Consider the following 22,769-nt stretch of genomic DNA (forward strand, 5'->3'; position numbering starts at 1 on the left):
ATCATTTCTGTAAATTTTTAGAGTCAATGATAGTTTTGATATGTATATATATTTTTTTTAGTTATTGACAGACCTTTATTTTATTTGTTTATTTATATGTAGTGCTGTGAATCAAACCCAGTGCCTCATACATGCTAGGCAAGGACTCTACCACTGAGCTACAACCCCAGCCCCAACATGTATATACTTTTAACAAATAATCTCTAGATGGCCCCCTTCACATCACCACTAAATTTTTATGTCAACCTAAAATTATTTTACAAGACAATCAACTTGTAACTTAAAATCTTTTATCTATTATTTGCTACCCAATGGTATATATGATGGTGTTCCATAATCTTACCCCAAACAACTCCCTTTTATAGCATTTCCCACCCTTCTGCTATATTTCATCTAAATTAAATCTGTTTCCTCAACTGATCCTATAATTACATTCTTTTGTTACCATAATGTACTTGAATCCTATTTGTCCTTGCATTTCATAAACATTAAATAAATGTTTGCTTGCTGAATAATCAATCTTACCGTTTGAGGACCATTATTTTCTGTAGAGCTTGAAACCATTTTTATCAGTGAGTTCCAAGAGGGATCTGCAGCATGAGGGCCATTAAATATGGGTCCTCCAGTACCATCAGGGATAGGAGCTACTGGAGGAATCATTGCATTCCCATACACAGAAAAAGGCATACCCTTATAAAAAGGAAAAAAAAAAAAAAAAACCCAAAATTAACATTCAATACACTATTTACTTTTTGCCAACAGAGTCAGCAGCTTTAAAACTGATATTTAAAACTTTATCTCATTTTGAGAATGTGTGTGTGTGTTATATAAGGAATTTAAAAATTATTTTAGTTTTTTTTTTAACATTAGGTTATAAATACATCTACTATATCCAAAATATTTTGGCAAAAAACACTCCTCTAAGATAAAAATCAAGACTTAAAGAAGTTATATTCTAGCCAGAATTTGACTAGTATTTGCAGCCCAAGCGCCAGCTTCATTTTACAAATAAATGTTAATATACTTGCAAGTAAAAGAAGGTTCATGATGAGAAATATTTTGAAATAATGAAAATGCCAGTTTAAATCACCATTACCCCAACTTTAGGAAAGTCCATGTATCCTGCAGGAACATGCTGATGGAATGTACCAGAAGGAGTTACAATTCCTGTACTATCTCGCTCCATTGCTTGATGCTGTGAAAACACTCCTGGATCAGACATTGGCCTGTGAATCATGGGATTTCCCATCCCAGGGTTACACCAGTCTACTTTGTCTGAGGGAAAAGAAACAAAAATTGGTAACATTTAAAATTGAAGAACAGCTAAACGAAGCAATTTATATTTTTCTAAGTGTTGTCACATTGGGCTGTGGATTCTTTCAGACTAGGATATACAAACCCACATACATACACACAGAAATACACGCACATAAACACACATATATATATTTTTATAGCACTTCCATGTTTGTGGGAAGTGATATAAAAACACTTTGTGTTACAAAACATAACAAAAATAAGATAAAACCTAATGACCTCAAAAGAAATGGTAACATCTTAATATGATGAAATGAAAAGCATTAACATGCTTTAATTAGCCTAATTTTCAGTAAGCATTGATAAATTAAAGCAATGAAGAGATCGTATGGGAACTGAACAAAAAGTGATTCACAAGTCAAAACAAAGATAGTAATAAAGATCTTTTAAAATTAAGATTATGAAAGTTAGATACTGTTTAAGTAGTATAGTTAAATGCATAAATTTAATATCTAGTGAGTAGGATAGCATATCATACCTTGACTGCCACCAATCCCTTCAAAGGACCAGATGCCACTATGCCCTACTGATGTGGACAAATTACTTCCAATAACAGATGGAGCTGAAGTTCCAGTTTGCCTGATACGTGCAGAGCGTTCAGTCCCAATAGGAACTGGAACTTTCCTGTCCTGAGAGACATTGTTGGGCTTTTCTGACCCTAAAGGTACTGATGATGGGGCAGGAGATGGTGCACGAACTCCAGAGGATACTGACTGTGCAGGAGAATCTGGAGAAGAGACATTTTGAAATAGAATACAGGTCACCTACAGAATATATAATTTTGTAAAACCAAATCTTAAAAACTCTGAAGATATTTCAAATATGTATTCACTGGGGAAAAATTAAATATAAGAATAACGTTCAAATAATAAGTTAATGCATATTAAAATCTGGTTAAAGTTCTATGACTTTGTGGTAGAATGTAAAAATGTCAATGCCACAAGGTAGTTAACTACTTATATAATAAACAATTTAGACTAATTAATATTCAAATAAAGTAATCTTTGACACTAACTAAAATATAACACCAGAGCAATGAGAACACATTGTTAAATAAAACAAAAACAAAAAACAAAACACTGCCTGTACTGGCAATTCCCAAACAGTACTTTTTGGGGAACACTTACTTTTTGTTTTGTTATGATGAAAAAACAAAAGAGATTCAACTATCTACAAAATTGGGAATACCTAGTTTAAGGGGAAAAAATGACATATGCTCATAAAATACTAATAGGAAACTGTTTCATTATCCTAGTTTATTTTATTTTCCCACGGGTAGTCTTATAGACTTATTAACTTATTAACTATTATAAACTTATAAACGGGTAGTCTTATAGACTTATTAACTTATTAACTCTTATAAACTTATTACCAAGTTACTCTTAGTAATAACAACCTAAAAACTTTACTTATCAAAATAAGGTATAGAGGGCTGGGGTCGTGGCTCAGTGGTAGAACACACTTGCCTGGCTTATGTGAGGCACAGGGTTCAATTCTTGGCACCACATATAAATAAATAAAGATTAGTTGACAACTAAAAAAATATTTAAAAAAAATAAAAATAAGGTATGGATTTTAATAAAGCCAGTTTGAGAATACTTATTAGGGATTCCAACTCTATATATTATTGAGACAAAAAAAACACAAAATAACCAAATTTATTGCATGTGGAAAGCTAAAATATTAAAATACATTTAAACTTTAAAAAAGTAGAGAAGTTTGAAGTTAATTTTCTTGCATTAATGGAGAATGAACCCAAGGAAACGCTACCACTGAGCCACAACCCCCCAGGTCTTCTTACTTTGGAGACAAGGTCCTCGATAAGTTATCCAGACTGACCTCAAATTTCTGATCCCACGCCTCAGTTTTCCTGAGTAGCTGTATTACAGATGTGACCTACCCGACTAGTATAGTTTAAAAATCAAAACTGTTAACATGCAGATCTACCATCTATTCATAACTACCTTACAGTACTGCCCAGAGACAGTATTTTTCCATTTAATTATTTATACATATAAGTTTGCTATATGTGAATGTGGTAGATGATGGATAGATATGGGATATGGATAGATGATAGATGTAAATTATGAAGTCATCTATCTACACATATACACCTCTAACATGACACAGTGCTACTATTCGCCAAGGCACTTTTGAGGGAATTGGGAAGTCAAAGAAAAATTCAGTCACTATTAAGTTTTTGTTTTGTACTGTGGTGATGATAGGAATCAAAACTAGACCTTCATGCATGTGAAAGCACATGCTCTACTACTAAACTACACATCCCCCAGTCCTTTAAGATTTTATATTGAGACAGGGTCTTGCTAAATTACTGAGGCTAACCTTTAACTTGTCATCCTTCTGCCTCAACCTTTCTAGTTGCTGGGATTATGGGCATATGCCACCCATAATACTATGGTATTATGTGATACTATGCTTTTAAAAAGACTTAGAAAAAAGAGTTAGTAAGTGCTGTAGTGATCAATTCCATCTCACTAGTGCTCACTGGGATCTATTTCAGTTAAACTTACTGCACCTCTCAATGAGTTCTTGTGATTTTTTTTTTTTTTTTTTGAATCCAGTAGTGGGGATTAAATCCAGGACCATGTACAATGTAGGCAAGTGGTCTATCACTGAGTAACATCCCCAGTCCTACTTATTTTTTATATTGAGACAGGGTCTGCTAAGTTGCCCAGGCTGGCTTTAAACTTGGGATCCTCCTGCCTCAGCCTCCCTATTAGCTAGGATAATAGGCAGGCACCAATGAAATTATTACTTTTTTGTAAAATTAATTTATTTTTATTTTTTTAACTCAATGTAAACTTTTTAGTTTATGTTATTTTTCCCTCCTTCATTTCTGCTTTTTAAAAAATTTATTTATTTATCTGAGCTGCTTTTATTTGTTGTTGTCCATGTTGTTTGCTTTCCTCTATGTGGTACTAAAGCCTGAAGACCTGCTTCCTGGACATTCACTCCCATAATAACAGCAAAGAGAAAAAACACAAAAGACTGTAGACACCTCCCCTACGAAGGGCCTCAACATAGGTTGTTTCCATAATGTATCAGACAGACATATCATTCCTGAAAGACTGGAGGAGTAACCACAGAGAGTGTATAGCACACATACCATATATTCTGTTGTCTACATCACACCCGCTTAACCTACCAGAGTGATCCCATGCACATGAGACCTACAGAGAAAGCAGGTCCCTCAGGCTCCAACACACCACACATTATGTTAAAACCCACGAATCACAGTAGAAGTAGTGATGGAAACCATGCTATGTTGTCGAAGTAGAATTATGCAGACATTACAAAATAAACCAATGTCCCAGGGCACACTGTTAAGAGCAGGTTACTAAGAAGATCTTCACTAAAGTAAAAGGGATATCCATTCCAATAGATGTACAAACTCAACATAGAAATGCAAGAAATATGAAAATACAGGTGAATATGACACATCCTAAAGGTTGTAACTCATTAGTAACTGATTCCAAAGATTTCAAAGTAGATAAATAGCTGAGAAAAGAATTAAAAAGAATGATTTTTTTTAAAAGATTAATGAATTCCAAGAGGATATAAGTAAACAACTAAATGTATTAAGGAAGACAATGCAGGGTATGAAAGAAAATTCAATAAAAAAATTCTGAAAACCAAACATCTTGGAAATGAAAAGTTCAATAGGTCAGATAAAATGCAGTTGAAAGCCTTACAATAGACTAGATCAAGTGGAAGAAAGCATATTAGAGTTTGAAGACACGGTTGATAAATTCTTACATTCTGACAATAATAAAGAAAAAAGAAACAATGAATAGAACATACAAGATCTCTGAGACACCATTAAAAGACCGTAACTTATAGGAACAGATGAGGGAGAAGAGCTATAGAATAAAGGCACAGAAAACCTATTTAGTGAAATTAACAGAAACCTTTTCTTTGGGAAAAACATGCACATCCAGGTACGGGAGGCATCTAGAACCCGAAATAGACATGACTAGAAAAGAAGCTCTCCAGAAACTTCCCAAAGAACAAAGAAAAAAAAAAAGTTAAAAATTGTGAGAGAGAAGCTCCAAATCACATTTAAAGATAAGCCCATCAGAACAACAGCAGATTTCTCAGCATGAACTCTAAAGGATCTCAATAATTTGAAGCCCTAAAGAAAATAACTCAACCTGGGTTATATATAATTATATCCAATAAAAATTTCCTTCAGATATGAAGATGAAATAAAGAATTTCCAGGCTAAGCATAAGAATCTCATAATTATTAAGCCATCATTACAGAAGATACTTAAAGGAATCAATCCTACACAGAAGTAGAATAAAGATAAATATAATCAAGACACTGGAAAGAATACATCTCATTAGAAAAGTAAATAACCAAGAAAGAATTAGGAACTAATCAAACATAATTAATACAGTAAACAACTATATCTCTAAAATGAGTAAATGATGAAGAAATGAACGTACAGAGTATTCAAAACTATAATAATCCTCAATGTATATGGCCTTAATTCTCAAAAAGACAAAACTGGCTTAATAAATTGAATAACAAGACTCAGGCTGGGCATGGTGATGCATACCTGTAATCAGAAGGATCACAAGTTCAAAGCCAGGCTCAGTACCTTAGTGAGACCCCGTCTCAAAATAAAAATTTAAAAAAGACCGGGAATACAGTTCGGTGGTAAAGCACCCCGGGATCCAGTATTCCCCCCCCCCACCTGCCACCACCACCACACACAAAAAAAGACAAACAAATGAACGAAAAACCCCCGATGATATACTGCCTACAAGAAACTCACCTCAATGCCAAGACATACACAGACTGCAAGCAAAAGGGTTAATATTTCAAATAGAATTCGAAAGCAAGTAGGAGTAGCCGCTATATTCACATCTAACAGAGTTCAAGCCAAAATCAGTAAAAAACCAAACCAAAAGACTCACAGGAAAAGACAATGGTAGATGGAGAGGGAGGGGATATGAACATAGCTACTTTTAAGTCCTGGATGGTTCTAAAAATGATCCCATATAGCCTTATAACATCATTTTCCTTGGGATTCTTTAGATGGACCTATATTCTTTGCTGTGAAAAGGGGCTAACTAAAATAGTTTTCTCGTCTCTCATAATTTCTTTAATATAAAAAAAGAAAAATGTAATTCTGAGTCATATTATTATAAAATAAACAAACTGATATAGTAGATAAAAAATAGGTTTTAGAGATTAGGGCAGATCTAGGTTTTTGTGGGGCCTTAAGCTTATACAGTTTTGGGAAACATTTTTAGGAGAAGAATGTAAATTAAAAAAAATCATGCTCTGAATCTTGGATCTGGGACCATTTGAACATGGACCGTGTATCAAGATTAGTAGTGAATTAGTATTATATAATTGCATCTGAATGTTAATCTATTAATCTATTTGGTATTTGGCAATAATATTGTAGTTGTTTAAGAAAAGGTCCTAATTCTTAAGTAATGCACTGTTTTTAGGTATGAAGTATATCTACATCTTAATTGTGTTTTCAAATTTAAAAAAACAGCAACAAAAAAGCAAACAGGGAAAATAAATGTAATGAAATCTTTAGTTCAAGTAAAGGAAATATGAGTTTCTTGAACTATTCTTTCAATTTTTCTAGAGCTTTTAATTTTTTTGTACTAAAAAGTTCTTGGAATGTTGCAATGAAGCAATTTTAATAGCATCAAAGACAATGTATCAACAATATAGTTATATAAGGAGGCCCTGGGTTCAATCACAGCACCAAGATGAAAGAAAAAAATCTGGCATGGTGGCACATGCCTGTAATGCATGTAACTGGGGAGGCTGAGGCAGGAGGATCTCAAGTTCAAGGCCAGTCTCAGCAGCTTAGGGAGACCTGTCTCAAAATAAAAAAATAAAAAGGGCTGGAGATGTGGCTCAGTGGTTATATACCCTGGGTTCAATCCCCTGTATCTCCTACCACCACCATCAAAAAAAAAAAAAAAAAGGAACACATACAATTCTTCTTTTGGAATTATACCTATTAGTACTCACCATTTGATGCTGATGAACATGGAGTTAACAAACTAAGTGGGGAAAAATGTTGTCTGTTAAAGTTAGCAGCTGCAGGTGCTCCTCCAAGGGGTGCTCCAGGTCCATACATCTGACCTCCCGAAAGGTTTGAGGCAAAATTTCCCAAATGTGTAGAAGAAGGTGTTACAGAACCATATGGCGAGTCCATATTGACAATACCTATAAAAGAGAAGACCATCATAATTTATAACAGTTATTACCATTAGGAGAGAATTAGACAAAGTCAAAATTTTAAGAGGCTACAGATATATCTGAAACTATTTAATTATTAAAAAAATTTCTCCTTGGTTACTTCTTTCAGACCACTGTTACTTCTTCATTTTATAAAGATAACTATAAAAAGAAAAAATCATTAAGGGGATGATTTCACATTTAATTTTAATATTTCATTTATTATTTGCTATTATGAAGTACTGATAATATCAACTGGTAATTTAAACATGCTTAAAAGTTAAGGAATTAAATTTCTACCTTTAAAAATCTATAGGAAAGGGTCTGGCGGTGTGTCGCGACCCCTCGCCGGCAAGGGAAAACACGACACAGGATTCTTCTTTCAGCAGTTTATTCAGGCCTTGAGTCATGTATCATCTTCTAGCGCCCGCCCCCGACACACCCAAGCACAGCTTAATAAAGCCCCCCGCATCCCAATCCCAAGCCGCCACGTGGATCTCTCTCATAGGGTGATAAGGGATTGCGCGCCAACTCTCGATAAAAGGAGTTGTTTATCACAGGCTACAGTGGAAGCCAGCGCCATCTTCTAATGGCGGCCACATAAGAATGGCTTACCACAGTGATGTACTGGGAGAGCACCTATGTAGTAGTGCCTTAATTTAAGTTTTATTCTCCAGCTACTCCCCCCATCCCTCAACCACAGAGTCAAAGGTATGCTTCTACAATAAAGAAATCTGGTGTTGGCAGCTTAACCAAGTGGCTTGGGTTTCCACAGTCAGTAACACAACAATCTACCATTTAGTACTTCTAATATAATACGGAGTGAGGTTTGAAACATATCACCTATGTGATACTCCTCTTGGAAATGACTGGTCTAAATCTAATAATAAAAAAAAGATAAATTTGAAAACATTTGTGGAAAAATTGGACTCCTCAAAGGATTCAATATCACGAACTGCATGACAGCAGGATGTGGTGGTTCACACCTGTAATCTTCATAAAGAATATATTTGGGATAATGGTATTATGAGTTAGGTACTATGATTGATTCCAATTTTCTTGAAGGTAGTAATAGTGGCATAACTGGGAAGGCATAAATGCATGTTTTGGGAATATGGAATGGAAGCCAACCCACTATGGAGTGAAGTATCATAATGTTGGGAACCTACCGTCTCATGATTTGACAAAGGTAGAAAGTGAAAGAAAACAGAGACAGGGATAAAAAGAGGGGAAAGAAGAAGGAAAGAAGAACACGGAAGGGCCTAAGAGGCAAAGCAAGAGAGGACAGAAAGGAAAGAGACAAAAGAGGGTTTGAAAAGACATTGATAAGTAGATAATAAAAGTGAGGGAATATACAGGTACTCATTTCTGTGTATTTTTTTCCCTTAAAATGTATAACCCCATCACCCCCCACCCCCCCACACAATTTTAAAAGTTTCTCAGCCAGGTGCGGTGGTGCACGCCTGTCATTCCAGCAGCTGAGAAGGCTGGGGCTAGAGGATAGTGAGTTCAAAGCCAGCCTCAACAAAAGTGAGGAACTAACCAACTTAGTGAGGCCCTGTCTCTAAATAAAATACAAAATAGGGCTGAGGATATGGCTCAGTGGTCCAATGCCTCCGAGTTCAGTCCCCAATACCATTCCCCCCAAAAAAGTTTTTCAAAATAAAAATAGATTTCAAATAGTTGAATAAAAAAAAAAAAAACAGTTAAGCAAAGAAAGCATAAAAGAATGGAATGCAAAATGAATTAGGAAAAAGAAGGAAAAAAATTAGTATCTGGAAGATGTTAAAAAAAAAACTTAAGAGGCATTTCCTGTGCAATAAAGAATAAAATTTTTAACTAATGACCTTCTTCTAGCAATGTTCTCCTTTGAGAAATTCTTAAATTTCAACGCTAATTTTAACTCTAATCAACTTCTGCTCTTATAAAGCTGTTCCCCACTCCCACCCCATGCCTTTTTCTTTCTTTTTTTTTTTTGGTATCAGGGATTGAACCCAGGGGTGCTTAGCCACTCAGCCACATCCCCAGCCCTTTTTATCTATTTATTTTGAGACAGGTCTTACCAAATTGCTTAGGGTCTTGCTAAGTTGCTTCAGCCTCCCCAGTCACTAGGATTACAAATTGCATGCCACCACACCCAGCTTTTGCATAGCTTTTTACAAAATAAAAACTGATTTCTTTGTTCTCTGAATCTTAATTCTAGCCTTTTGAAATATACCGCCTAGATTATCACAATTTTTGGAATGACAAAGTATTTTTGACAAAGAATAAATTCTGTCATAAAAATGAAATTTAAAAGCGTTCCATGCACTGGCATATCATATCCCTTTAAAATTCAATTAAAACAAGGACACTGTTTAAGTAAACAAGAAAAATTGTTTTTTTTTAAAGTATATACAGAATCAACCCCCAGCCAAAAAAAAAAAAAATTACTGATCATGTTGTTTACAATTACATGTTGCAGAAATAGGTAAAAATAACAGAGTTCCTACTAAATCTGAAAATTTTTGTCCTAGAATGTTGTATCTCTAAAAATAAAGATGGAACATGGAAGCTTTTCTGTAAAAGACATGCCTGTAAAAGGGCTGGGGATATAGCTCAGTGGTGGAGTGTGCTGGCCTAGCGTGTGTGGGGCCCTGCATTGAATACCCAGTGCTGAAAAAACAAAATAAAACAAATAAACAAAAAGTCCAAACAAATAAACAAAAAAACCTCACCAATTACCAAATATTTTAGGCTTGGAAGGCCACATGGCTTCTTTTCCAACTATTCAATCTTGTCATAGTGTGAAATCAATCATATAATATGCAAACAAATGGGGCATGGCTGTGTTTCAATAAAATTTTATCTATAAACACTGAAATTTGAATCACATATTATTCTTTCTAAAAACAATTTTTAGCAAGGTATGTTGTGCACCTGTAGTGCTTTTCAGAAAATGTCTCTCTGAAACTGCACACTCAATGGAAGAGGACAACCTTCCCCAATAGAGGAGGACTGTTCCTCAGTTGAGGGTATATGGAGTAGCTGTGCTTCCCTGGTAGAATCTCCACAAAAGCTCTCAGGGAAAGATGAGGTAGAAGGACCACTTTAGCCCAGGATGGACAACAAAGCATGATTCCATTTAAATAAATATAGGGATAGTAAGTAAATAAATAAATTTTAAAAATGTGAAAACAGGCAATAGGCCAAATTTGGCCCACAGGCCATTGTGTGTCAATCTCTCACATGAATTTTCTTTCATTACTTGAAATGCACATAATAAAAACACAATAACTCTAAATCCAACTGGGTATCCTAGATTAGATTCTACAAAAGAAAAAAAGATATTAATGGAAAAACTGGTGAAATCTGTAGTCTAGTTAGTAGTACTGTACGGATATTCTGGGAAAGGTACCATGTTTATATAAGGTGTTTACATGCCAGGAGCAATGGAGCACACCTGTAATCCCAATGACTCAGGAGGCTAAGGCAGGATGATCACAAGTTTCAGTGTAGCCTCAGCAACTTAAGTTAAGACCCTCAAAATAAAATAAAAAGGACTGGGGGTGTGGCTCAGTGGTAGAGTCTCTGCATTCAATTCTCAGTAAACAAGCATACACAAATGGACACACACACACACACAGAGTCTTAGATGTTTATTTACGTACAGGAAGCTAGAGGAATTATATAAAAATTCTATTATAAACCCAAAAAAATTTGAAGTAAAAACTTTTTTTAAAAAATAGCTTAAAATCACAGGATTTTAGATCCTCCATAAATTATAAATATCAGTGTTGTCTGATAGAACTTTCTGTGACAATGGAAATGCTCTACATCTCTGCAGCAGTCCAATGTGGGAGGACTGGCCACAAGTACTTATTAGGCCTTTGAAATATTACTAGCTTGACTAAGAGGATGAATTTTTAAATTTATTTAATTTTCATTAATTTAAATAGCACATATGGCTATTATTAGGCTATTTATTAGGCTATTATTAGACTGTTTAGCCCTACATTTTCCCATTATTTTAGAAACAAAACTGAAAGGAAAAATGAAACCAAATTTTAAAAATTTCTTGTTAGCTATTTGGTTTTTGAAATAAAAGTTTTGGCAGCATTACCTTATTAATTCGAACACAAGAGACTTTTTTTTTTTTTTGAGAGAGAGAAAAATTGACCTGATAAACTTATATATGGGAAATTCAAGATAAAATCTACTGTAGTTTTCAAAGGCTTAAAAAAAAAAAAAAAAAAAAAAACAGTATGCTAGATGCACACAACACAACAGCATTTGATTTAATTGAATAAAACAATCTTGTTTGATTGCAGCTCAGCGATAGAGTACTTGAGATATTGGGTTAAATCACCAGCATCCAGAAAGAAAACAAACATTAACTATAACCTCTATCCACATAGCCTAGCCATAGAATTAAAATATTATAAAATGATCAAGAGTTTTCCTATCACCTCGGTGAGTAGCTGCAGAATGTCAGAAAATAGAAACTCACCTGAGGGACTTGGAGCAGGTCTCTGTAATGGTGGTCTAAAACCTGGAGCTTTGGAAGTATCAGACTGATGTAAAGGATCTGAATTTGGCAAATATGAAGACTTTCCTGATAGCATAGATTCTGGTGTTGACTGAGATGAAACAACAGATCCTCCCCAGAAGGCATGAGCAGAAGTAGGGTTGTTTTCAAACAATGTGCTAAAGGGCCCAAATGGTAAGGGGGCACTGAAATTGGGAGCAATAGGCTTATTTGCTGGATGTACTGAATTCTGACAAGCACTTTGTGTACTTAAGGTTGAAGGTAGCTGGACAGAGGAGGGAACACTGTGAGGTCTTTTGATATGATTGACACTGAGAACTGCAACAGATGAATTCTGCACTGGAGCTGGATTCTTGTGAGGAGCACTTGTGCCATGAGAGGGTGGTCTAATAGCAGGGGTTTCCATTTTAGGAGGTTGGGAGCATCCCATTTGTGTCTGAGGCATAGGGTAAGTCACTGGGGCAGTAGAAGGCACCGCCACTGGAGCAGAACTTGTTGTTGCTAAAGGAGGAACAGTCATTCTAACTTCCGGGGGAGGAACCTGAGACTGCTGAAGAGGTGGTCTTGGCTCCTGGGAAACAGATCCCGGAGGCTGTTGCTGAGTAGAATGAACTGATGAACTCCCAGAAGAACTGCTGCTGTTTGGAGGTCTATTGTTTGCTGTTTCTACTACTGGTGGACTACCTGCTTCCTGTTCGGAGGAAGATGCCCCTTTATTTGGAGATGCTGATCCACAATCCAAAGGGCTGTTTCTAGAAACCCCTCCTGGCTGGGCTGGTGGTGATGGGGAAGATGGGGATGATACTGGATAGTGTTCTTTGGCAGTAGGCATAGGATATGTGGCATTTGTGGGTGCAGTGCTGTTGTTGCTTGCTGTGGTTGTGACTGTTGTGGTGGTGGCATTGGATGTCTTCACAACTGTGACAAAAAGCTGCCTTCTGACAGAAGGTGAACTTGGACTACCATTTGTAGATGTACCAGGCACCGTTGAAGCTGATGAACTGGTTGTAGTTGTTGGACTTGAAGTTAAAGAACCTGCTGAATTCACCTGAGAACCACTGCTATTCTGATTGCTATGGCGAGGCACCATGTGAGGCTTAGGCGAGTTAGTAGCTCTGGCAGGGCTCAAAGGCCTGACAGGAAAAGGACCCCAAGTGGATTGAGCTGGTGGAAAAGTACCTCCAAAGTGGGTCATGGGCAACCGTGGTGGACGGATCTGCTGGAAAGTCTGAGCAGCAAGCAAAGCATGTGCAAACTGTGGAGGAGGATATGCTAATGGAAGAGAAACTGGAAAACCAGGCCTCACATTATTCACTGGGTTTTTAATGGTTTTGTGAGTAGATGCAGAAGAAATTGCAGGCACAGTGAGTGCTGTGGCAGTTTGAGATGTTGATGACAGAGCTACAGTCGTCATTTTAATTCCCATTAAGGAACTGTTAGCAGCAGTGGTGGTAGGTGCTGATGACCCTATTTTGGAATTTGCTGAGGAGCTTTTCAAACGATTCTTTGGAATAAGTTCATCAATTTCTTTGTCGGGATCCTTGATGAGAGCATTGATCAACTGAGTTGCCTGTCTTGTTGATTCAGTGCCACCCCTGTATGTTGACCAAAACAAAATTATTAGGTCTAATTTTTTCTATTTACTAATAATATTAAAGTCTACATGCAATTAATATACATATATACAGAGAACAGATAAAAGTTAAAAAGCAATCTTCTGACCAAAGTATTTTCCAAATAAAGCAATAAACTGTCCTGAATTAATATTATATGTGTCAGAGGAATGAGTGATTTATTTATTTTTATTATTATTTTTTTAAGTTTTAAGTGGACACAATGCCTTTATTTTTATTTATTTATTTTTATTTGGTGCTAAGGATCGAACCCAGTGCCTCACCCATGCTAGGTGAGCACTCTACCACTGAGTCACAATGCCGGCCATGATTGAATTATTTCTAAAACTTAATTTTAATATTGTTTCCTTAGAATAAGAAATCATTTTCCCACTGTAAAATACATTATGGTTCGGAAAACTCGTGCATATAAAAGTCTATGTAAGCTGTATGATCAGTACTATAAATAATACAAGAGGGACAAGGGCTGTAGATCAGGAGCAGAGTCTGCTCAGCATATGAAAAGTCCTGGGTTTGATCCCTAACACTGCAAAAATAAATAACTAAAAGTAATACATGGAAAACAATCCAACTAAGAAAATATGTGTTGGGGATGTACCTCAGCAGTAGAGCACTTGCTTAGCACATTTTAGGCCCTGAGTTCAATTTTCAGGAATGCCCCCCCCCCCCAAAGTCTTTCTTTTAAATCCTGGTATCTAAGATGACTAAGATGACCTCATTTACTATACATTCACTAGTAGTTTCTCTGTTAGTAGGATAATTATTATAATCCCTCTGGGAAAGGATCTCAAAAATGAGTGAGGACTATAGAAATCAGTATGGAGATTACTAAAAGAATAGGAATGGAACCACCATATGTCCCAGTTATGCCATTCCTTGGTATTTATAGAAAAGAAATAAAGTCAGCATACTCTAGTGATATAGCATATCCATATTTACAGCAGTGCAATTCACAATGCTCAAGTTAGGAACTAGCCATTACAACAATGGATTAATTTAAAAAGGCAAATTAAAAATAGATAGATATACACAATGGAGTTTTTTTCAGCTATAAATAAAAACAAAATTATGTTACTTGCAGGAAAATGGATGGTACTTGAAAGTATTATATTAAGCTAAATATGTCAGATTCAGCAAGTCAAGGGCCATGTTTTCTCTTCTATGTGGAAACTAAAGAAAACGGGGAAAAATATGGGGGGAATGGAGAATGAGGGAGAAGAGTGGAAGGGGGATATTTAGGGAATGAAACTGAACCAAATTATATTATGTACAAATGACGACTATAATAACATCAAGCCCTAATGTTGTATGTTAAGGGAAACATTTGATTGTAATAAAAGTCTTACAGAAACCTAAGGAAGAAGCTATCCAGAAAGAGTATCTGCTTCCCTCTTTAGTCAGGGCAAAGTTATGGCTACCCAACTATTCCAGCAGAGGGAAAACAAGAAGAAAGAAGGATGAGTAAAAAACAGAGATGGTTAACTACCTCCTTATTTTATAAGTACATTACAACTATTGGCCCTATGATACACTGCAAAAGTACATCTGCCTCCCACAAGCAAATTTGTAACAGCCATCATAAAACATGAAACTCTTTCAAAGGAACTTGGATTTACTTTAAAGTAATCTAATATAGCTTAATACATCCTATTGTTTCGTAGAATATTGTTTTTTTATTTTAAAGCTATTCAGACACAAACATAGTCTGTTATTTAAGATAAGTGTACTATTAAACACAAAGTTCCAATAAAAACTTAAATGGTTATATTTCATTAGGCTACAGTATGATGAAACAGAAAGAAAGAAAGAAAACATAAGAGATAAATTTTGCCTTATAGTTATTATTCGATCTCCTGTCTTGTCTTTCTGTTTATCAATATCTATATGTGCACCAGTGAACTCCCGAATAGCGTTGATATTACAGCCTCCTCTTCCAATCACTCTGGATATTACAGTTGATGGAACAGATACTTTCTTTGACCTGTTTACAAATTGCAAAAGCAAATAAATTAAGATAAATCATTAATATCAGTGTCTGTAATTAAAATAAAGGGAAAGAGTATTAATAAAATGTTTTTCTGCAGAAAATAGATTACCCTTAAATAAGTCTTTTATATCTACTCTTACTCCAGATGAATATATTAAAAGGCAACTAGCAATGACAGACAGCTTTACCTAAGCTTCCCATCTTGTTATCAAAGACTTTTGGCTTTCTTGACTCTCACATAACTATGTAGACATGCATTGTGCTAACGCAAACACCAATAATGAATATGACAGGCTAGGATTCCTGTCCACATATACTGACTGCACAGACCTCAAATAAGAAAAACCCAATACCACATCATGAGTGTCCTTATAAGGCATCATAGAGACTTATGAGTCTGGGCATCTAATCTCAAGAGTCAAGAAAGGCCTCTTGTGGGTTCCTTTTAGTCTTTTACTCATTCTTTCTTTCACACTTTTATGACTAAAAGGAATGACATTACTTCTGTGTGTCTCTGTATTCTCCTAGATGCATTAAAACAATATCCATAAGCACAGAAACTGGAAAAGAATCTTCAGTAATGTTAGGAAAAAGAAATCTATTTTTTTTTTAAGAAAAGCAATATCCATTTAATACTTGCTGACTTTACATTTTAATTTTAAATAGGTTCTATAAAGGTGGATATAAATTCCTGACAAATCAATTAAAAAGTGCTTCCAAGAGAAACAGTATAATTCTCAACCAAGGGAAATAGTCAATTATGTTTCAATGAACAAATAAATTATTTATAGCCTATTAAGTTGTCATATTTTTAAAAAGATATAATCTGCTATACATACATTTGACTAAGTTTCTTGATAATTCTTTTTATTTCCCTAAAGAGCATGAAATCAGCCAGTGATCATTATTTCCTAAGCAGTTAAATATTTCTTAGTATACACAGGTATATACATAGAAACACTGAACTAAAAGTCTTCCTTTTGTATAGAGAACACTGATACTGACACTTCAGTTACTTCAGAATAGAGGGTATAATCCCAAGTCCTGGGATTATATACATGTGCCATCACACCTGGCCTTCCTCAATTTTTTAAGTATTAAAGTGCAAAAAAGGCCAAAAAAAAAAAAAAAACCACCTTTTTAAGTTTTTAAATTTTAATCTGAAAGATGGCAAGGTTGTCTTCTTGCACCATGAGTGTGTTTGCAACTTTGGGAATAGTAGGAAGAATTTAACTATAAATAACACTTCGTTGTAATTCACAGCAAATTAAACGAATGAGAAAAAAAAGAATAACTCACCTTCTTACAACTTCTTTCCATCCTTCTTCTCTCTTTTGCCCACGTTTAGGACTTGCTACTGTTAACTTCCCATTTGGAGAGGAAAGAGGAGATGGACCAGATTTTGTGCAAGTAGACAGAGAATTACTGGTCCCTTCATTAATAGTCTCTGACAATCTTTAACAGAAGGAGGGAAAGTATTTTAAATACAGATATAGAATTTTTAAATGATAAAGGTAGTAGTCTACTACATAATTTTATTATTTATTTTTAGATTAAATAAGGTAAACAAACAGAACCCTTTTTCACTGCTTTTTAATGTTTTAACATACAATATGTAGAGCCAATTTTAAGAAGATATATAGGGGACAAATTTACCAGAACTGAGTTACAATAATCCCTGTAAAAACACAATTAATACATGGGCTAAGTTTAACAACAAAAAAAGATATTTCATAGTAAAAATGATCTGATCCTATTATTACAAAGTCTAAAAACCAGCTTTGTTTTCAATTGAAAATGTGCACAAGGAAAAATTCTTAGTTAACAAGTTGTGAATTCACTTTTTCTACCAACACATTCAGCAGTAAAGTGTTATAAAAAATAAAAATTAAAAATGGAACTAACTTTATTGAAGTCTTGCCAGAAACAGATTTTCTTTCTTCCTTTGGAAACGTAACAAGTACAGATGGCTGCTTCTTGCTGGACACAGTGGTGGTGACCACAGCTGGTGAATGATTGTCACTCTTCCGGCTACTGTTGCTATTACTACTTTCATCACTGCAGCTAGAAATTCTCATGTTATCACTGTCTCCACTCTCACTCGTACTGCTGCTCTTGGACTCTCCATTCACCTTTTCTGGTTGACTGTATGAAATTGGTAGTGGATCATCAAATATAATTTGAACATTTTCTGGAGTAATTTTATTTTTCCTGTTTTTTCTCTTTGAACTGGTTGTAGTTATGGTATTATTTCTTTTACCATGGGAACCTGCTAAAGTTGTCCAGGTTGCAGATATACCTATGGTTGTAGTGGTTGTGGCACTTGGAGGCTCGGTCAAGACTTCAGGCTCTTCTGTGAAAGCAGCAATAGTGAATTAGCAAGTTCTATTTAGCCTTAAGCACTTTAAAAACAAAGAGTAAAAAGCCAGGAGTTATTTCATTACTATTGGACATTATTCAAGAATGTGCTGGTAATGAGGTAGATATGATTGATCTATGCCCCTAATAACTACACAAAGCATAAAAGGTAGTGACAGATGTGGTGGAGCACATGCCTATAATGCCAGCAGCTCAAGAGTCTGAGGCAGACAGATCACCAAATTCAAGGCCATCCTGGACACTTTAGTATAATTCTGTCCCCCCAGAAAACAAAAACAAAAAGTTGGGCATAGTTGTACAACTTTTTGGTTCAGCAACTTAGGAGGCTAAGGGAGAAGGATGACAAGTTTGAGGACAGCTTCAGTAACTTAATGAGATATTGTCTCAAAATACATAAATTAAAAAAAGGATTGAGATGTAGTTCAATGGTAGACAGCATCCCTGGGTTCAATCCTCCATATAGAGGAGGAAAAACTGTTAACAGGTAGTTATGAGGGTTACTTTTGCTTTGGGGATTATTTGGGAAACATGAATGTGTACCATGTGTACATATCACATACCTATTAAACTTCTTAGGTATAATAATGTTATTATGGCTATAAATGTTCTTTCTATGGGAAATACTCAAGTATTTAAGGATGATTTCATATAATATGTACAGCTGACATGCATACTGCTCAAAAAGAAAAAAAAGATAAAACATGTGCCAAAATGTTTTAAGAATTCGGGTAAAATACAGGTGTGTTGATCATACTAATACTTTTTTCCCCCTTTCTTTCCTTTTTTGGTATTGGGAATTGAATCCAAGGGCACTTTACCACTAAGCTACATCCCCAGTCCTTATTTTTTTTTTTTTTTTTTTTTTTTTTANCAACTAGTTCAATTCATTGTTTGATGTAAGTAATATTCAAACTACTCTAGAGACCATATTTTTAAAATGGTAAGATCAAATCAAGAATGAGACACAATCTCACCTTTATTTTTTGTTTCTGGTACTTTGGATTGAACTCAGGGCACTTTATCCATGAGCTAAATCCCCACAAGGCTGGCCTTGAAACTACAAGATTCTCTTTGCCTAAGCCTCCTGAGTTATCAGGATTGTAGGTGTGTGCTGCTGCATCCAAGCAGATTTTTTAATAAAGTCTTGCCTTGTTGTCCAGGCTGATCTCAAATTTATGGGCTCAGGGCTTCTCCTGCCTTAACAACACCCCAGGATATAGAGAAGAGTTTAAATGAGAAAATAGGATTCGATCTAAAATCAACTGGTCCAGATGTAGGTGAAAGTGGTAGGCTCTGAGTAAGTCACAATATGAATTTGTGGCTGGATCTTAGGTATACAAGTACCTTAGGGATTAAACAGTTCAGTCTGAGGGGGCTGGTCCTCTGGTCACAATAACTCCAGCCTAGATTATTGTATTTTAGAGTTTTATCATATTTTAAAAGTTTGAGGTATTTACTCTTCGATTTCTAATTTTTTTTAATGTTAAGGCTCATGTTCTGATAATCTGGTATATCTTACCCTTTGTGCTCACCAATGAGTGGGACAAAAATTCAGAGGTCTAAGGAAGACTATCTTGGAGAAGATCCCAAGCTATGATTACAAAGGAACCCAGAACTTCCTTAAACCAAGCAGAAATAGAGAAGTGTGGATTGAAAGATGCAGATTTAAGAGGCATTATGTATGCAGGTGGTAGGTGAAACTAATAAATTAAATGAGATCACTAGAGAGAAAAAATTACAACTTTATATATGTGTATTTATGTACCGATAGAGAATGAGTGTGTTGAGGGAGCGAGTATCCAGTATTTAAGAGAGCAAATGAGATTTATAGAAGGCATAATCAGGTGAGAGAAGGAAGGTGTGGTTAACACGGGCAAACACCGCAAAGAGGTCAGTGTGAATACAAAGTGAAAAGAAGTAATACAATTTGGCAGTTAAGATGTGACTACTGAAAGAATACAGGTAAGAGACTATATATTAATGATTTGGACTAGGGGAAGAAGTGGTAAAAACTGGTTAAAGAGTTTTGTATACAGTTTTAGGCACAAGCCACAAGATTTTCAATCAAAACAGAGGAGGCAGAGGAATCAAAGATGACGCAAAGATTTTTGGTCTGTGCAATTAGAAGATAGTTATAGGTTTCTGGTAGACAAAGATCTGGAGTTCATATTTGGACATATAAATTTCAGATGTTAAATTAAGTACCAAAATGGACATAATAAGTAGCTAGCTAGATATGACATTGGAGTTTAAAGAAGAGGTCTGGGCTGAAGATAAAAATATGAAATCAGCTATTACATATTTAAAGTTAGGAAGTAGAAAAAGACAAGGAATGAATAAAGATGATAAGGACATAATGAACTAAGAATCTTTTCAATTAAAAGGTAGGTGACAAGAGGAATCAGTAGAAGACATACAGAAAGAATATCCATACAGGTAGGTGAAAAGCCAAGAGCAAGAAATGGCACAGAAGCCCAGAGAAGAGAGTATATCAAATTTTATTAGCATCAGTAAGATAAGGATGGAGAAGTAACTATTGAATTTTGCAACATGCAATCCAATGGAAACCATTAACACAATTTTTGTGGAGTTGTAGGAGTGAGAACCTGGCAGAACTAGATTCAAGAGAAAGAAATAATTGGAGATAGCCAAAATAGGTGACTCTTTAGGAGAATGTACGTACAAGGGGAGACAGAGAAATAGGTCTGTAGCTTAAAGGTGAGGCAAAATATGAGAGTCAAAAGAAGGATTTTTTAAGACTTGAGAAATAAGCTGGGTGTGATGTTTCATGCCTGTAACTGGGAGATTGAAAAGGGAGGATTTTAAGTTCAAGACTGGTGAGTGCAACTTGGTAAGACCCTGTCTTAAAATAGAAATAAAATAGGGTGGAGATGTAGCTCTGTAGTAGACAGCTTGTCTAGTACGCATGAGACCCTAGGTTCAATCCCAGTACTTCAAAGAAAAAAAAGGAGAAATAAGCTTGTATGCTGATGGGTATGATCCAGGAAAGGGAGAAAATAATACAGAAGAAAGAAAAGAGAACTGCTACAACAATGTTGTTGAGTAGGAGAAACCAGATTGAATCTAGTAAACAAATAGAGGGGCTGGTTATCAAGTTTATCAAATCACTGGTAGGAAGTATATATAGTAGAAAGCATAAATATTAATGGGTGGATAGAAAGAGGAAAGTCTTCTGAAGTTTTCTTCTGATGCTTTGATTTTTTGACTAATGTATGATACAAAGTCATTTATTAAAGGCAAAGGAGGTGATGAAGTCTGAGGATAAAGGAGAAAAATTTACCCAGGTAAGCAGAGACTAAATTAAATCAAGGGGATATAGAATTCTAATTACTTGGTTAACACTGAATGGCTAGGAAAATATAGCAGTCATCCCCTGTTTTATGTGTGGGACTGGTTCTTGCAGTTTCTCAACCCTCCAGATACCAAAATCTTAGATGTTCAAGTTCTTTCTATAAAATGACAAAATATTTGTATCTAACATAATACAATGTAAATCAATTTGAACAGGTGTTTTACTGTATTTTTATTTATTTTATTCTTTTTTGCCCCCTTTTTCTTTTCGCTATATTTTTAGAGGAAATAATAAGAAAAATGTATGCACAATACAACCCAGAAGCAATTTCCAGGTATTTCTCACCACAATTGGTTGAATCCTCAGATCACCAGAACCCACAAATACAGGGGGCCAACCATATGACTACTGATCATCAGGAAAAGGTTCACTGCTACACATGCAGAGTAAAAGCTGTCAAGGCTGAGTGTTTTTTCCAGATACATTTAGTTACTGGGTAGAAGTGAAACACAAGGAAAAAGGGGTAAAGGACAGTATAAGGATAATAAAGTACAAATGAATTCTACCATTTACTGGTAGGCAGAGTGTTGGAGGCAGAATTCTAGAGAGTAAAGCTGAAAAGATAGGAGGTGATGATAAGAATGGAATGTGTAAAACTGAGATTGTGGGATGGGTTCATTTAATATATATGTTAGGTATGTAACTCCTTAAAAGTTTATGAAAATTTACAAAATAAAAAATGGAAAGGGGAAAAAAGTAAGTAATGAATTAGAAGGAGTAAGAGCAATATTAAAATGCAAATTAAAAATATCTGCTAGGGATTCTAACAGCCAAGAACATAACTTAGATGTTAATGTACTAAGAAAGCAAGCAATTAATTTTAAGAGGACTTGGAATCTGAAACAGATGGAAGTACTTCAGAGAAGGAAATCTTCCACATACCAAATGTTCAATAAATAAATATTTATTGAGTAAGTATAAGGGAATCTATTAAGTATACTTAAGCAGTGTTCTCAGCAACAGTTTTAAAAACCAAAAATTTCAAATTACAAATACTGATCAAATAAACTGTTTTCTTTTTTTTTTTTTTTTTGGGGGGGGGGGGGATTATTGAGCATTAAAATTATGGGTGCTTTATATCACTAAGCTATCACTAAGACCTAATCATTGAGTCCGCAAATACATCCATCTCCAATCCTTTTTATTTTTTATTTTGGGGCAGGGTCTCACAAAGTTGCTGAGGTTGGCCTCAAACTTGCAATTCTCCTGCCTTAGTCTCCAAGTCTCTGGAATTACAGGTGTATATCACTGTGCCTAGCTAAAGAAACATTTTTATGCATTAAGTAAATTATCCATGAGTAAACTCAACTCAGA

At 35.2% G+C, this 22,769-nt stretch overlaps 1 protein-coding gene across 1 annotated transcript in view; it reads right to left on the minus strand.

Annotated features, from left to right (window-relative positions):
• Positions 1-22,769, minus strand: part of Ankrd17 (ankyrin repeat domain 17) — a 117,299-nt gene that overhangs the window by 1,024 nt on the left and 93,506 nt on the right. The window contains exons 25-32 of the mRNA XM_048785747.1: positions 17,609-18,078; positions 17,003-17,158; positions 15,548-15,697; positions 12,044-13,677; positions 7,345-7,542; positions 1,796-2,044; positions 1,097-1,275; positions 526-690 (exon numbers count right to left, since the gene is read on the minus strand). Coding sequence (XP_048641704.1) covers positions 526-690; positions 1,097-1,275; positions 1,796-2,044; positions 7,345-7,542; positions 12,044-13,677; positions 15,548-15,697; positions 17,003-17,158; positions 17,609-18,078 — 3,201 coding nt within the window. The remainder of the gene's footprint in view (positions 1-525; positions 691-1,096; positions 1,276-1,795; positions 2,045-7,344; positions 7,543-12,043; positions 13,678-15,547; positions 15,698-17,002; positions 17,159-17,608; positions 18,079-22,769) is intronic.

The sequence above is a fragment of the Marmota marmota genome, unplaced genomic scaffold (genome assembly GCF_001458135.2).
Source record: "Marmota marmota marmota unplaced genomic scaffold, marMar, whole genome shotgun sequence".
In the NCBI taxonomy this organism is placed as follows: domain Eukaryota; kingdom Metazoa; phylum Chordata; class Mammalia; order Rodentia; family Sciuridae; genus Marmota; species Marmota marmota.